The 17,128-nt window shown below is 47.0% G+C and overlaps 1 protein-coding gene across 23 annotated transcripts in view; it reads right to left on the minus strand.

The window, feature by feature from the left end:
• The window catches only part of ANK2 (ankyrin 2), a 494,244-nt gene that overhangs the window by 95,851 nt on the left and 381,265 nt on the right, over nt 1-17,128 (minus strand). For all 23 annotated transcript variants that reach the window (XM_056116828.1, XM_056116827.1, XM_056116850.1 and 20 more), the window contains 4 exons: nt 13,715-13,912; nt 9,912-10,010; nt 9,159-9,257; nt 4,575-4,772 (listed from right to left, as the gene is read on the minus strand). In XM_056116828.1, the coding sequence (XP_055972803.1) occupies nt 4,575-4,772; nt 9,159-9,257; nt 9,912-10,010; nt 13,715-13,912 (594 nt within the window). The remainder of the gene's footprint in view (nt 1-4,574; nt 4,773-9,158; nt 9,258-9,911; nt 10,011-13,714; nt 13,913-17,128) is intronic.

Genomic DNA, 17,128 nt, shown 5'->3' on the forward strand with positions numbered 1-17,128 from the left:
TGGGGGACATTGGTGGTGGGAAATGTACACTGGTGGAGGGATGAGTGTTGGAACACTGTATGACTGAACTTGACCATGAACAGCTTTGTAACTCTGTATCCAACAGTGACTAAAAAAAAAAAATTTAAAAAAAAAAGAATTAAGACATGCCTTATTTCCCTACTGACATTTTGGGGAGGTGGGATGACGGGCTATGCCAGGAATTTGGGGCCTCACCCATGGAAGGCAGAAGCTTCTATCACCGAGCCGTGCCCCAGGCTCTGGTTACATCATTCTACAATTAAGCCACTGCCCTCCAAGTCCATGATTTCCAGCGACTTCTAGAAAAGTTCTCCATGGGCACAAACTTCCATTCCTACAGAACTCTTCTCGGAGTTCTTGAATCCCCTGTGTGAGAGAGGTAACATGTTCTTCCATCTGAAAATTTCCATTTCACATCTAAATAATCATTTGTATCAATTAAAGTATAAATGGGGTGAAAATTCAGGCCAAAGATTCTCTCACAATTTGATTTTCTCCATATTAGAACAGTCAACTAAAATATTTCTCTCTCTTTCACTTAAATAGGGGCCATTTTCAGGGAGAAACAATTCCTCTTAACGGAAACGATCAGTCTTTTAATTTAAAAAAAATCATTTATATTTGGATCAGTCTTTTAAAAGTGTTACTGAAGCACTTATTGTTAATGACATTTCAAATCGTAGTGCAATTTTCTATACTGTTTTCAGAATGGATTTTCCACAATACGTCAACTAACAACCACAAGGAAAATCAACATTTCACTGCAGTCAATTTTCATGTCTACATCAAACCAAGAAAACAGGAGATGTTCATGTTCTTTGTTTTAAAAAGTAATTTTCTAAAATAAAAAAAAACATTGATTTTATTTTATTATTATCCAGTAATTGGATAAGGACTAGATTATTTCTACATTACAGTTCTTACTGAGAAACAACCACTTAGAAACAACCATGATATTACTGATTTTAGTTGGTCTTAAATACAAGTGTTCCTTTCAACAACAATAGAAAATGTATTACAAATTTTGTTACCTAAGGTACTTTATTTTCAGTTGCATTATTTTATAATAACAACCAAAAGGCAAGGTCATGGGGTCAGAGAGATTTCACAGTGACTTAGGCATTTGTCTTGGATGCAGTTGACCCTAGTTTGATCCCCAACACCCCATATGGGGTGGCCAGAGTGATAGTACAACCGGCAGGGAGTTTGCCCTGCACGTGGCTGACCTGGGTTCACTTTCCAGCATCCCATAAGGTCAACTGAGCATCGCCAGGAGTGATTCTGGAATGCAGAGCCAGGAGTAACCCCTGTGCATCGCTGGGTGTGACCCAAAAAAGAAAAAAAAAAGATCCCATATGGTCCCCTGAGCACTGTGAGGAATGATTTATAAACACGGAGTCAGGAGTAATTCCTGAGCACCACAACATGTGGCCCCAAAACAAAATAATAATATAATATTTTAAAAGGTAATGCTATATTTCATACAGAGATTCTATATATTGTATTATTTTTCAAACCCATCTGAATATATTTACTTAAGTTTTAAACTTTGTTTTCAGGAAGCCACATAATCCTCACATTGGTAGTAGAATTAACATAGCTACATTCTGATGTAAAACTCAATCATCCGTTGCTGGATGTACAATGAAGGAACATTCAGTAATATGTGCTGATGACTGCTGAAACAGTCTCAAAGGGAATGAACCGTCTGGAAGCCTCTCACCAGGGCAGACATGCTCAGCCCCTTCCAGCCTTGTCCGGGCCATGTCTGTGAATAAAAATAACACCATCAAAAGCACCGCCTACTCAGATGCATGAAATGTCTGGAATTTTCATCCTCCTCAAAAGTTTCCTTAATTTGTTTATGGGTTTCTCCTGTTGATTTCCAAACAATGTTCACTGACAATAAACACTCACAGTCCCCTTTGTAAATGGACATGTCATGAAACAACATTCTCCCACTGGTTTCATGAAGGGTGAAACTCCAGTGGGTTACTCACCCCGGAACGGCATCATCCCAGCCGCCACCATAACCCACACAGCATACTTGTGTGACTGGCTAGCCGATGAACTGAGCTGATTAGCTCCTGGTCCTTCTTCTCTTTTTTTTTTTAATGGGGGTCACATAAGTGATGCTCAGGGGTTACTCTTGGCTCTGTGGTGAGGAATTGCTCCTGGATTAGGGGACCATATGCAATGCTGGGGACCGGACCAGGGTGGGGTGTGTACAAAGCAAGTGTTTACCCCTGTACCCTCTCTCTAGTGGTTCTACTTGTGGAACAAAATGAACAGATGTTGGAATGACCCTATAATTTCCTCGAATCAAAGGATTTGGGAAGGCTTTGTCAGAAAAGAACAGAAAACAGAGAAGTGCATGAAAGTAAAGAAGGTGCTACAAGGCTTCTGGGTGATCAAAACAAAACAACTAGTTGTTGTTTGGGGGCCCTATATTCAAACAAGACAACCTCGTTGTGGTTCTTTCTAAACGATGCCTGCTGTGGAGTTTTACTAAGCTTACAGAGAATGATTTTCAGCAGAGAGCCCCAAAGTACAGCTGTAGTCACAGTGAGAGACAGAATGCACAGCACTTGATGGGTCCACAAACACACAGCAGAAACACCTTCTGCACTCCGATGTTCACTGCAGCAGTATTCACCATAGCCAGAATCTGGAAACAATCTGAGCACCCAAGAACAGATGAATGGATAAAGAAACTACGCCACATCTACACAATGGAATACTATGCCGTTGTTAGGAAAAATGAAGCCATGAAATTGGTTTATAGATGGATAGACATGGAGAGTATCATGTTGAGTGAAAGGAGTCAGAAAGAAAGGGACAGATATAGAATGACTGCATTCATTTGTGGTACATAAAAAATATATAGTAGACATAATATCCATGGTCAGAGGGAAAATAAGAACTAGGAGGACTGGTCAGTGGTCAGAACTAACCACAAGTGTGTTAGGGTAGGGGAGAGGGTAGGTAAGACAGAGAAGAGACCAATATGACAATAATAGCTGGGAGTGATCACACTGGACAAGATTTGAGTGTTAAAAGTAGGTAAAGGGATATTCTTGATAATCTTTCAGTATCAATATTGCAACCCACAATGCCAAAAGGAGAGAAGGAGAAAGAGAGAGAGAGGAAAGAGAGGAAGAAAGGAATGAAGGAAGGAAGGAAGGAAGGAAGGAAGGAAAGAAAGAAAGAAAGAAAGAAAGAAAGAAAGAAAGTGCCTGCCATAGAGGCAGGCAGGGGGTAGGGGAGGTGGAGGGTGATGGGAGGGAGCCTGTGGACACTGGTGCTAGGAAATGTACAGTGGTGGAGGGATGGGTGTTGGAACACTGAATGACTGAAATCTAATCATGAACAGCTTTGTAAGGGTCTATCTCACAGTGATTCAATAAAAAAAGTTTTAAAAAATCATAAGAAATTAAAAAAAATAGAAAATCCCCCAGAAACTTGATTTTCACTAAACCCATGTTGTTGTTCCCAAGAGCATTAAGAAATCAACACAATGAATTAACTGATAATCAGAAGTTCCAATTTTCAGTTACTAGCAGTGGATACCAGTAGAATGAACATAAAGGTGTCAAGCCAGCGAGACAGACAGAGCGAAGTGCAGACAGAGACGTACTTATGAAAATCTACAGATTTGTCTATTTGAAAATTTTCTTCCCGACCTCCCTTACCCTTCTTGCTGATAGTTGATGTGGTTCACAGAAGCCATTTTCTGGAGAAAGACTAAAATGATTAAGATACTGTTTTTAAAATACTGGTTCCAGGATGGAAAAAACAGTGCCAGGAATCAGGTGCTCTCCTTGCACATGGCCCACCCTGATTCCCTGCCCAGCACTATGTACTCTCCTCTCCAAGCCCTGCTGGGCAGGATCCCTGAGCACAGAGTCGGGAGAAAGCCCTGAGCACCCCCAGGAATAGCTCAACCCTCTCACCCCATAAACTAGTAAATTCAAACGATGATCATACAGTTCCCAGCACCACACCCATGCCAGGCTGAAGTGGATGCTGAGACCTGTTTGACACCAACACTGAGCCCCAGGGTTGCCCCTGACACTCAGCAGGGTTGGAGAGTGACCGGGATGGGCCATGGTCAACATCACGGGCTGGACCAAAGATCAAAGGCTGTTCCGACCCCTCCTTTCCCCCCCTCTAGACTTTGGAATTGGCCTCTGCAGGTGCTAAGACAGCAGAGATGCTGACCCCTGGGGGAGACAGAGCAGCGAGGGGATAGGAGGTAGCCAGGATAGGGGATGGCCAGGACAAGAGGGGGTCAGGGGAAACTGAGAAAGTAGATAAGAGACGTGCAGAGGCGCGTGAAACCAGAGTCAAGAAGGACACAGGGAGCCCCGGGCAGACCACTGACTTCTCTGTGCATGACGGTCCCTATGACAGTCCTTGTCTTCCAGCAGACACACGTACTCCCTCCACTGCCTACCTCCGAGCATCCCCTGCTCCCCGGGATCACCTCGCACCGATTTCTGTCTACCTCCACCCAAAGCCTGCTGGTGGGGGGATGAGGCCGAGCTGAGTACCTTGGTGGCCAGGTGGGCATTCGCCCCCTTCTCCAGAAGCAAGGTGACCATGTCCGCGTGGCCCTCCTGGGAGGCCAGGTGCAGTGGGGTGACCCCCTGCTTGGTCACGATGTTGGTCTCGGCGCCGTAGCTCAGGAGCGTGGACGCGATCTGCATCTGGTTCTTCTTGGCTGCGATGTGTAAAGGCGTGTAGCCGTTCTGCATGGGCAGACAAGAGGACAGCCCCGTCACTGCATCCGACCTGGATGCTGGATCCTCAAAAGAACCACCCCCCCCCCCCACCCAACGTCAACAGGAAAGGCGGCAAGTGGGCTGAGGTGATACCAAATGATCAGCCCACACGTTCCCATCCAGTCAGCACCCTGATCTCTGCAGCCAATGTCCTGTGGCAGAGTATTCTACTGTAAGGCCGCCGCAAACACCAACCCCACCCTTCGACTCCCTCAGTCTATGGCTCTCCCCCCGCCCTTTTTATTCAGTTCTAAAATTATTTATCAAGTATGCACACAAGCTGCAAATCCATCGAAATGACATATTTAAATGTTTAAGGAGAGCTAGCATTTGTTGAGCTATATCGCTGTATGAATAGCAGTCTTTTTTCCTTTTCATTTTTCTTTATTTTTTCCTTTTTAACTTCTCCCCTTTATTATTTATCTATATTTAAATAAATCACCATGAGATACAGTTACAGACTTACAAACTTTTGTACTTTCAGTCATCAATGATCAAGTTCCCATCACTCCAGACCCATGCCCATTCTCCGCCACCAATGTTCCCAGTATCCCTCCTGCCACCCCCATCCCATCCCCCACCCTCTGCCTCTGGGGCAGGCACATTCCCTTTTACTCTCTCTCTCCCATGGGGGTTATGGTTTATGCCCCCTCCCCCCCCTTATAAGACTGATTCTCTCCTGCAGAGTCCTGGGGCATTTCTGGCAGAGCTTGGCCTGATCCTCCTCGGGGGGAAAGTCGGGTGGGGGTGGGAAAGGGAAGAGCAGCCAAGGGTAGAACAGAGCATGGGGTTCCAAGGGCTGAGACAAGTGTCAGCCTGCAGGCTTAGGAGGGGGTTTTCCCGCCAGGGTTTCCTCAGTCCCGATGCCTCCAAATCCTGCACCTTATTGGGACCTGTGTGAGGTCAAAGGTCAAGGACTAGGTGGGTCTGAGAGGGAAGGGAGGAGAACCAGGACGTTTGAATGACACAAAACAAAACATTACCCCAAAGGGGTCCAGTATTCACAATAGAAGCGACAGCACTAGGGGGCTGGAGAGGTAGTGCAGTGGGTAGGGCCCTTGCCTTGCATGCAGCCAAGCTGGGTTTGATCCCCAGCACTCCATAGGGTTCGGGGTGGGGTGATGCCAGAACACAGAGCCAGGAGAAAGCTCCAAGCACAGCTGAAGAGTACTCAAAAGCCAGAAGGAAAAAAGAATCCTGCCTGGGGCTGGAGCTCCTATGCTCATATTCTGCAGGTAGGCGACCCAGGTTGAATCTGGGGGACCACATGGCCCCTGAGCCACCTCTGAGAACCAAGCTGGGAGCAACCTCTGAGGACTGCCAGATCTGGGCCCCCAAAAATCAAAAGTAGAAAAATATGGGCATGTTAAGTAACCAAGGTTTTTTTTTTATTTTTAATTCCAATGAAATAGTGGCCCTTCGTGCTTCCATCCAAATGTACTGGGAATCAGAGCATCCCGGGGAGAGACAAAGCCTGGGTTCTGGGCTCGTCCTCAACCACTTAATTCTCTTACAGGATTAAAGGCAGATTTCGTGCTAGTGTCTAGAACATGTTTCGGTGGGTTCAGAATGAGAAGCAGAAGAAATAAAAACTGCCCTTCTCTTTCATCAGTTCAGCATTTTACTTTAAGCTGTTTATTCACGTCAATAAAATGTGTGTGTGTGTATGCCTGTGTGTCTAAGTCACAGTTATATTTTATTATCAAGAGCGTATTTATATCCCAAATAACAGCGTGAAGCAGAGTAGACTTTTTGGAGGACCCCATTTTGCTGTCTGCATTATTTAAATAGGCTTAGGATTATTCTCTATTCAATGAGTGGAATAATCCTTTCCACTGCCGTGGAACACAGCGGCCCGTGGTCAGGAGTGCCTGCGTTGCTATAACATGGTCTGAATTCTGGAGCCCACCAGGAGTGAGCCCTGGGTGTAGAGCCAGGAGTCAGCCGCGAGCACTGCCAGGGATAGACCCCAAACACAAAAGTGAAAAAAGCCCCACTGAGATGAAAACCCTAGTCCCACCCTATCACGTATCTGTCCTACAACTCTGGACAGTGACACAGTGACTTAACTCTCCCTCTCTTATTTGTGCCAGAACAGACCATTAACAACCTTCTGCGTGGGGGGGGGGGGGGGGTCAGTCTGAGATTCAATGGCATGTTGCAGAGAAAGCCAACGTCAGCCACAGCCACAGGGGGCTGACCTGGCTGTAGTTACTGCTTTGTTGTGACACCTGACAGAGTATGAAAGTTTCCCCACAAAACTGCTTTCTTCCCTTTTAGACAGGGGTGGGAGGCAGGGAGGCAGGGGTCACTCCTGCCAACAGTCAGTTGGGCAAGGATGGTCTGACCAGTGGGGGGTCAGCCCTACTACGCAAAGCTGCACAGACTCCTTGGAGCCACACCCAGAGGTGCAGTGGATTGAACTCGAACCAGCATGCACCCCACCCTTTGCTGTGCCTCTCAGTCCGTGTTTTCTAATAACTCCTGCTATGGTCTCCCTATGTAGTTATTGGACAAGCAAATGAAAGCGCCACTGAAGACACGGCATCATAAAACATTGATGCTTCTGGGGCCGTGGCTGTGCTGGAGAGCCTGCTCGCGGGGGGCAACTGGTGACCTCGGTAGGGCGTGAAGGACGGACCGGAACGCCCCCCTTCCCATGAGGTTTTAGTCGCCCCCACACCCCCGGCTCATACTGCAGAACCCAGCAGCTTGGAGCAGAAAAGTGAACGGACTATGCGTTAATCCAGACCATCATGTCTGCCCGGAGGGGAAAGGGTGTTGCCCCACTCGCCCTCTCCTCTCTGGAAAGAAAGATGGCGGCTGCATGGGAGCCTTGTGGACAGCAGGTATGAGCCGGGGGTGTGGGGGTGACTAAAACCTCATGGGAAGGGGGGCGTCTCGGTCCACCCTTCATGCCCTACTGAGGTCACCAGTTGCCCCCCACGAGCGGCTCTCCGGCACGGCCACGACTCTAGAGCACAGAAACCAATCTCTTAATTATCTGACTTTCAGTAGAAATATTTCCAGGGTTAATAAGTAAAATAGCAGAAATCCAAAACCAACATTTAATTCTTGAACCCAGCTGTAGAAAGCAAATCACTTCACAATGCTTTTTCAGCATGTCTGATTTGGGGGGGGGGTAAACTCTAAATAATAGTGGCGAATCTTTTATTGAAACAATGAATCTAATCAAAGCAGATTGAGTGCTAACTAGAATTCATCTGCCTCACAGGGACTGGGAGGGGTGGGGGGTGGGGTTTTATTGGGGTTCTTCATGGTAAAAAATAAGTATTGGTAAAGGAAAATGTGTTTGATATTTGCATGACTGAGACCTAAACCTGAAAGCTTTGTAACTTTTCCCACAGTGATTCAACAAATAAATAAATTTTAAAAAATTTTAAAAATTAAAAAAACATTGATGCATATTCTTTGGAGTCTACACACACACACACACACACACACACACACACACACACACACAGAGGCAATGCAAGCTGGCCCTGCATGCAGTGGGCAGTGCTGGGTTCCCAGCATCACATGTGTTCTGTGAGCATCACCAGGAGCATGAGCTATCCTTGAGTGTCGAGCCAGGAGTCAGCCCTGAGCATTGCTGGGTATACCCCCAAACCAAACCAAACCAAACCATCAACTGAGCTGGTAGGAAACACTGTCCACAGCAAATACAAGTCTTAGTGGGGCAGTTTTGGAAGTCTGTGTTGTAGAGGCATTTCTGGTGCTGCATGTCAGAGAATGTCTGGGCTGGAGTGTTAGTACAGCGGGTGGAGGGGGAGAAGGGCTTTGCCATTCGCCAGGCTGACCAGGGTTCCATCTCCAGCAGTCATTAGGGTCCCTGGAGCCCACCCAGAGTAGATCCCTGAGTGCAGAGCCAGGAGTCAGCCCTGAGCACCCTCTCCCTTGAAAAAAAAGAATGTCTGTCAGAGTTCAGGAGAGTGAATCAAAACAACAGGGCATCCTTCATAGAGCGCAATCAAAATCACGAAGTTTCCAGGAAGGAACAAAACAAAGAGTGGGCGATAGCACCGTGTCCCGCGTGGGAAGGAAACGTTTGCATCACCTGCGACCCCACTTCGTCCCCGGAGACTCACAACCTCTCAAACACAGAGCAGTGGCTGAACCCTTCCCCCTCCCCCCCTCCCCCATCCTGAGATCCTGGGCACAGCACCTGACTCTGCAGCATCTCTTTTGTTAAAAAAGCGTAAAGCCTTTGTAGAAGCAACGGATGGAAACGCAAAAAAACAATCAGTGTCAGTGGCACCACTAGGGCTCCGCGGACTGGCTGGAGTGTCATCACCTACACACCAGGTGACTACTGTAACCCGGGCCGCTCACCTTGGCAGTGGCGTGGGGCGAAGCGCCCTTCTCCAGGAGCAGCAGCGCCACCTTCTGGTTGTCATAGTGCGCGGCAACGTGGAGCGGGGTGAGGCCGTTCTGCAAAGGGTGTGTTTAAGGTGGGGGTTAATGCATTAGCGCCAGCTGCCCTCAAGCTAACATCCCTGACGCTCCTGTTAAATCATTAATAGAGTCAATAGTTTTTTTGTTTGTCTGTTTGTTTGTTTGCTTTGTTTTTAAGAAATAGCAATGGACAAACACCAAGGGATTTTTTAGATCAGAAGCTCCATGAAGTTTCCCCCCCTCCCCGCCACCTCCCAAAACGGGAGGATTGGGTTGAGTTTGCAAGGCTTTTATTAGCAAGAGGATGCGTGTGCACTGCAAAAGAGCTTCAAATGCTAACTAGGATTGCTCCATGTGCGGGGCAGGGGTGAGTGAGGCTTCCTGGGCCTCAGGAGGGAAAGCCCAGCTTGGATGTTCTCTGCATGGAGGGAAAGCCCAGTTCAGATGCCCTCTGCATCGGGGGAAAGCCCAGCTCGGATGCCCTTTGCATCAGGGGGAAAGCCCAGCTCAGATGCTCTTTGCATCAGGGGGACGTCTTCATGAGGTGGGGGGGGGGGAAATAAGGGGAGGGCTCAGCATAGTTACTTGATAACACACTTTCGCTTCTTTTGGAAAAGACTCTTGAAGTAGGAATCTCCTAAGTGTCCAACTTGTGACAGCTGGACTCACTTTACCGCCCGACGCCTTTACCTTGCCCGCTGAGTCGGCGGCGGCGCGGCGTTGCAGGAGAAGTTTGGCCACATCCAGGCTTCCGTACTTGGCCGCCACGTGCAGGGGTGTGAAACCCTTCTGCAAAGAAAAGGCACCACAGGGAACACAGTTATTTGGGGGATGTGACACACACGTCTCAGTGACACCTGCCTGGGGAAAGCAATGCTGCAAGTACCAAAGCAGTGAGCCATAACCAAAACAAAGAGGAAGATTAACCAGACAAGCCTTTGGTTGAACAGAATGAACCAAAAATTTTCATTTTACAGCCTGGAAACAGAATTTTTGATTTTATAGGCCTGGGGCATCATAAGGCATGGGTATCTGCCTTAATAATGTCTTAAGGCATTGATGTCTGCAAAATGACTCGGATTTGTAAATGGGGTTGGGGTGGAGAGGGTGGAGGAAGCCTTTTTCTTGCTTCTCCAATCAGATTAATTGTAACAGTTACTATTTTCTCTCCAACCCCGCCCCCCACTCTCTCTATCTGTCCTTTCTATAATACCAGAAGAATTTCAAATTTGTTTTGGAATATTTCAGCAGTCGTGGCAGTCTATATTTTGTGTATATATATTTTAGATGTTAACTCTATATTCTATATTAAACATATATTGCAGTCCATTTGCAGTTCCTGCAGAAACAGTAAAATAACTAGTTGACAGGATCATCATCAAAAGGCATCCTGTATCCTGCCCATTTGTCCCTTTCCAGCCCTGCCTGAGGCCCTGCCAACATCCTGGACACAGGCTTCTGGTCCACATGCCCTTACGTAGGGCTGATAAACTCCAGGTCTTGAAACAAAGGGCAGCTTCCTTCAGACTGCACTCCAAGTGCTGGTAAGTGCAGGTTCGATGCTGTATGTGCCTACCTCATGTCACCTCTGTCACCCAAAGTGGGTTCCAGTCAGCCAGACCCCTGCACTCAACTCTCAGGAGCACTGGGCCCACCCATGACCCCACACCCATCCTCCGGGTCAGACAGTCTCCCCCCCACCACACCCCATGCTTTCCTGGCACAGTGGGAGAGAGCTGAGGCAGCCCAGAGCCTGTAACTCACACACAGCAAATACCCCCAAGGTAGGTGGTCTACTAAGGGGTGGATTATTCTGGGATGTTTAACCCCCCACTCAGAACATATACTGCCCACCCAGCCCAAGAAGCAGTATTTCTTTCCACCAGCTCTCCACACAAATTATTTTTATAACTATGATGCTTTTCTCTCCTTTTTTTGGGGGGTCACACCTGGCTATGCACAGGGGTTACTCCTGGCTCTGCACTCAGGAATTACTCCTGGAAGTGCTCAGGGGACCATATGTGATGCTGGGAATTGAACCTGGGTTGGCCACGTGAAAGGCAAATACCCTACCCGCTGTGCTATTGCTCCAGCCCCTCCCCCCCACTTTTTTTTTTTTGCATCTTGTTGAACATTTGGTACAGTAAGTCCTTGGAGGAGAGTTATTGCTGCTTTTCCAGGTGTGGGACAAAAATCAGTGTCTCCTCCTTCTGCACTAGCTCATCAAAACAAATGCCATTGTCAGAACACCCCAACCCCATGCCCTCTGTCAGGACCCACAATGACTAGGGGGGTTCGTGGGGTGACCCATTTGAGAATGAATCATGTAGTGAGGAAGTGAAACAAATTTCTTTTCCTTAAGTTCCTGTTGAAACAGGGATCCAGCCCCTTTATAAATTTGGAAACTATTATTAGACCAAACGACAAAGCATCTTTACTGTAGAGTCACAAAATTGAGGTCGAACTGTGTCTCTTGAGTCATACATCTCCCCTCTTTCCTATGTTAATCTCACAGGATTTCATTTACCCTCTGATATTTATAAACACAGAAACAGCTTTAATGATGATGAGTCAACTAATTTCAGAATGCCAGTGGCCCGACTGTGGAATAGATTTTTCCATCTTACTGTCCTGATTTACTAAGGCATTTGGTATTATTAACTCCTAAAAGACAAAGATACTATTGTTTAAACCTCTACCTCTGTATTTTGTGTATCCTTATTCCATTTATCACCTTCATTTGATGAGACAATCACCAATTATTACTATTATATCATTGCCGGTACTGTCATCACCATCATTATTATTATGTACATTGTTCAGTATCTATTGTTTTAAATACAATCTCTCTTTTGAGGGGTGGGTGGTGTTGAGCTATATCCGAAGTGCTCTGAGAGTACTCCCAGTTCTGTGCTTTGGGGTCCCTGGAGACAGTGCTTGGGGGTCATGCAGTGCCAGGGATTGAACCTGGACCCCTACATCCAGTGCATATGTTCAGCCTATTATCTCTCTTGTTTTTTTCCTTTTTGGGTCACACCCGGCAATGCACAGGGATTACTCCTGGCTCTGCAGTCAGGAATTACTACTGGCAGTGCTCAGAGGACCATATGGGATGTTGGGAATTAAACTTGGGTCAGCCACGTGCAAGGCAAACGCCTTACCTGCTGTGCTATTGCTCTAGCTCCCAAGATGTTATCTCTTATTATATCAATGCATCTCTCTTCAGCCCCCTAAAAATAGTATCTTAAAAGTCTTTTCAACTCTTTGACTTTCAGTATTTAATTAACTTATACAGCACAAATGTTTCACAGGGCTCGTGAACGTGGCTCAGTGGTAGAACACATGCTTCACAAATATGAGGTCCTGGGTTCAATCCCGAGGAGTTTACAAGTTGTAGCCCACATGAACCCTAAGGACAAAGGGTCACTGTCACTGAGGAGGACGCCCCCACCCCAGCTGTGCTTGATGCCTTTTTATTTAATTTTATTTTTGCTTTTTGGGTCACACCTATGCTCAGGGGTTACTCCTGGCTCTGAACTCAGGAATTACTCCTGGTGGTGCTCGGGGGACCATATGGGATGCTGGGAATCAAAACTGGGTCTGGCGTGTACAAGGTAAATGCCCTACCCACTGTGCTATCGCTCCAGGCCCCTATACTTGATGCCTTTTATAAGGAGCAAATACCCTTTGAATTGTCTAAAACAAGGTCGTTCGGGGACCAGTTTGCCCTTGGAATGGTTCTGGCGGTGGGTTTTCACGGTCCCTGCTCCCCTGCCCTTTTCCCATTCCTTTTACCCCAGGAAGCTGAGTGTACTCGTTTTCAGTTATGCCCAAAGAGCAGATTTCAAGTGGAATGGAGCAAGCGGAGAAAACCCATTCCTCTGTCCCAGCAGGAAATGACGGCTTTAAGTCAAATTCAGACTCATGTATATTTTTGTTGTTGTTAGATGCTCATAATGTGTGATTCTCCAAACTAGCTCTGTTGAGATGCTGCATATCCAGGGGGAAAAAAACCTCGCTGGAACAGGGCAGTCACTAGGCTTGGATGCAGGGTCCAGAAACACTAGACCTCTAGGTAGCACTGAGATGCTTGATAGGGGCTGAAGACAGGGGCTCCAGTGAGTAGGGCACTGGCCTTGCACATTGCCAAGTCCCCCCAGGGGTCATTCCTGAGCACAGGGAGGGACTAACTCCTGAGAATGACTATAGCAGTGTCAGTCTAATGTAACTTTTTCTTCCTCGTGAGTAGCACTAATTCAATGTATTGGGAGTCTTTTCTTTCTTTCCTCGAGATGCCTCTATTGAAGACAACCCCAGCCTTCACTTGAAAAGAGCAGAGGATATTGTGCAAACTCCCATGCCCCAGAAGTGAATTAGAAGAGAAGGTGCAAAGCGTCCAGAAGAACGAGGCCAACCCGAGTCAGGCAGGAGCTGTTTCCTGACCCTCCCCGTGAGAAGCCCCGACAGGGACCACCCCGGGGTGCTGCCCTTACCTTGGTGGCTAAGGAATGCGCTGCACCGGCCTCCAGGAGCACTGAGGCCACATCCACCTGGCCTTCCCGGGCGGAGATGTGCAGGGGTGTGTAGCCATTGGTTGTGGCCGCGTCCGGGTGCGCCATGTGCTGGAGAAGCAGCTGCACGATCTCCGTCTTGCCCAGGCGTGAGGCGATATGCAAGGGTGTCTGCTCCTCCTGCAAACCAAGCCAGGTGCAGAGTGAGGCCCAGCCCAGTTCGCTTGTCCCATTAATGTCCTTCATGCAGGACTCTCGTCCGCGTTCTTGGGGGTTCCAGGAATTCCCTGACTCCCTGAGAAACTAGCATTATGCTCACCATGATTTTTTATTTTATTTTTTTGCTCTAAAGCTGAGCCATTTAGTCACAAAATCTCATATATATGTGCATGCGTGTGTGTGTGTGTGTGTGGTGTGTGTGTGTACATGCGTGTGTGTGTGTGTGTGTGTGTTTTCTGAAATTACATAACTTAGTATGCAATGGTGGATTGTCTGATGGGTACAAGGCCAGGTTTCCCTGCCGAGGAAGGGTACAGTCCTCACTTCTTTCTCCTTCACTAGGAGTGAGCCCACGAGTAGGTCTGATTCTTTCTGAATAAGAAAGAAATCGAGGCCAACGAGTCCTGAGAAGTCAGGCCTCGGCCAAAAAACCGCTCTGAGGAAACATTATTTATGCTGGAAACTGAATCCAGGAGAAAAAGAGCCAAGGACATGAGGAAACTTTGTTCTGGCTCCATGTGCTGTGCCCAGGGGACCCTGGGCGGGTCCTCTTCGCCAAGGCAAGACTAGAACTAAAGAAAGTGCCAGAATCTGATTGGAAAAGATGCAGGAAGTACGATGGATGCAACAGTGACTCCCAGCCAAGAGTCCGGAGAGGAAGGAAATGGGGAACTCTCGGCCCGACCTAAGCGGGTCTTAGCATCTGTCCAGTTCTTGTCACTGGAGAGCCGAGAGAGTTGGCGTGGTGGGAGGGAGAGTAAGGCCGGGTTCCCAGGGGCTGCAGCCAGGCCCGAGATTTCAGCGTTTGAGAGAGCCAGGCCAGAGGCCAGGACATAATTCAACGGGCCAAGTGCAAGCTGGAGGCCTGGGTTCACTTCCTGAGCATTTCTGGAAGGAGCCTCTGAGAACAAATCAGGAGACCCTAAGCCCCACTAAACATGGCCCCCAAATGGACCAAGCAACCAAAGGACAACCAAAAAGAGAGAGAACCAGGTCAGACCATTCTTGGGTCAAAGGAGATCCTGTGTAACCTTGATATTGAAAAAAGGTTTATCTTTTTTTTTTAACGCTTTTTGGGTCACATCCAGTGATATACAGGGGTTACTCCTGGCTCTGCACTCAGGCATTACTCCTGGAGGTGCTTGGGGACCATATGGGATGCTGGGAATCAAACTTAGGTAGGCCTCGTGCAAGGCAAATGCTCTAACAGCTGTGTATCGCTCCAGACCCAAGTTTTATCTTTTTAATTGTCCTAAGGCCAGGACCTAAAAGCAAGGCAGGGAAACCAGGCCAGCTCGCCAGGGTGAGAATGAATGAAGAACAGCAGAGTCACGAAGCACCGTGCAGATAAATGCCACCTCTTACAACTGTTAAGGGAAGGAATAATAAGAGATGAAATAGAGTTATGGTAAATTTCACAGTACACAATAATACTCTAATGAATGAATATAAGGATTGGAATTTCATTTAAAAAATTGTCATTTATGGGGCTGGAGTGATAGCACAATGGTTAGGGTATTTGCCTTGCATGCAGCCAGCCCAGGTTTGATTCCCAGCATCCTATATGGTCCCCTGAGCACTGCCAGGAGTAATTTCTGAGTGCAGAGCCAGGAATAACCCCTGTGCATCTCCAGGTGTGACCCAAAAATAAAAAAAAAGTCATTTATAAAGTTGTTTGATCTATGACACATACTTCTCATCTCCTTATAAGGAATCTAAGGGGCAGGCATAAGATGTGTTTATTATTTTTATTTGGGGAGTTTGAGCCACACCCAGCTGTGCTCAGGATTTACTCCTGGCTCTGTGTTCAGGGATCACTGCTGGTGAAGCTCAAAGGACCATATGGGTTCCAGGGATCGATCTCAGGTTGGCTGCATGCAAGGCAAGTGTCCTACCCACTGTACTATCACTCTGGTCCCAAGTTGTATGTATTCTTATTGTCAGGTGAGCCACTTATGCCCAGTGCTGGGGGCCATGTGGCACTGGGGAGCAAATGGAGAACAACACACACTCACACAAAGTGTACAACACACAAGAGAAGTCAGGAGAAGGCTAGCTAGAAATCGAGGAGGATACATCCCGAAGAGCCTTCCCCACACAAGAAACATTCTTTCCCTCTTTGCTGTGTCTCTCCCTTTGGTTTTATGGAGGCAACACTAGCTCTGTGGGAACTGGCTGCTGACTGAATCCAGGGGGGCAATTATTTCACAATACGTGAAAATCAAACCATCGTGCTGTGGGCCTTTAATTTATACAGTGATGTTTACCAATTATTTCTCAATACAACTGGAAGAAATTCCCACCAATGAATCAATGGAGAGAAAAATAAACAAAAAACAGTTGGGGAACAAACAGCACAAAACCCCTCAAACTTAGGCATGACCATGATAGACACTGGCTATTTCTGGTTCTTCTTCGTGGGCCTCTGCCCAGGAGAATTTGATGGATGAGAGTTGGCCAGTGGCGTAGTCTGAAATGTGTTTTCACTGACTGAAGGGGGAATAAAGGCAAGGAGGCCCCTTATTCCATAGCTAAACTGGCCATCCTTGGGCCTGGTGACACTAAGGTGTCCATGATTTTATCCTGTTTCTTAGTCAACAAAGCACTAAGTTGTTTTATTTTTTAACATAGATATCAGCAGTCTTACCCAGCTGCTTTAAACTCTGGTGCAGTGCTATTTGAAAGTGGAAAACAAAAGCCTACAAATGTGGTAAGAAAGTCTTTCCATCTGTCACCAGATTAAAAAAAAAAAGATCTCATGGTTTGGGTGATTATTTTTCTGTTGGATTGGATATAATATATTTGATGTCCTGGAAAAAGTGAATTCAAGCTAAGGCAAGGAATTAAGAAAACACAGAAGATAATATCCAGGGGGAGCCACACCCAGTTGCACTGAGGGCTTACTCCGGCTTTGTGCTCTAGGATCATTCCTGATGGGGTTGGGTGAACCATCTGAGGTGTCACAGAGAGAATATAGATAAGCTACATGCAAAGTAAGCTCTCTAGCCTCTCTCCGATCTCTCCCAGCCCAAGGGAAGCTCTTTTGCCCAAAAAAGGCAGGGGGATTGTTTAGCCCCTAGCACAGTATCACAGTAGCATTGTCTTCTCATTGTTCATTGATTTGCTCAAGTGGGCACCAGTAACATCTGCATCGTGAGACTTCCTGTTACTGTTTTT

This window comes from Sorex fumeus, unplaced genomic scaffold (assembly GCF_029834395.1).
Source record: "Sorex fumeus unplaced genomic scaffold, SorFum_2.1 ptg000033l, whole genome shotgun sequence".
Lineage (NCBI taxonomy): Eukaryota > Metazoa > Chordata > Mammalia > Eulipotyphla > Soricidae > Sorex > Sorex fumeus.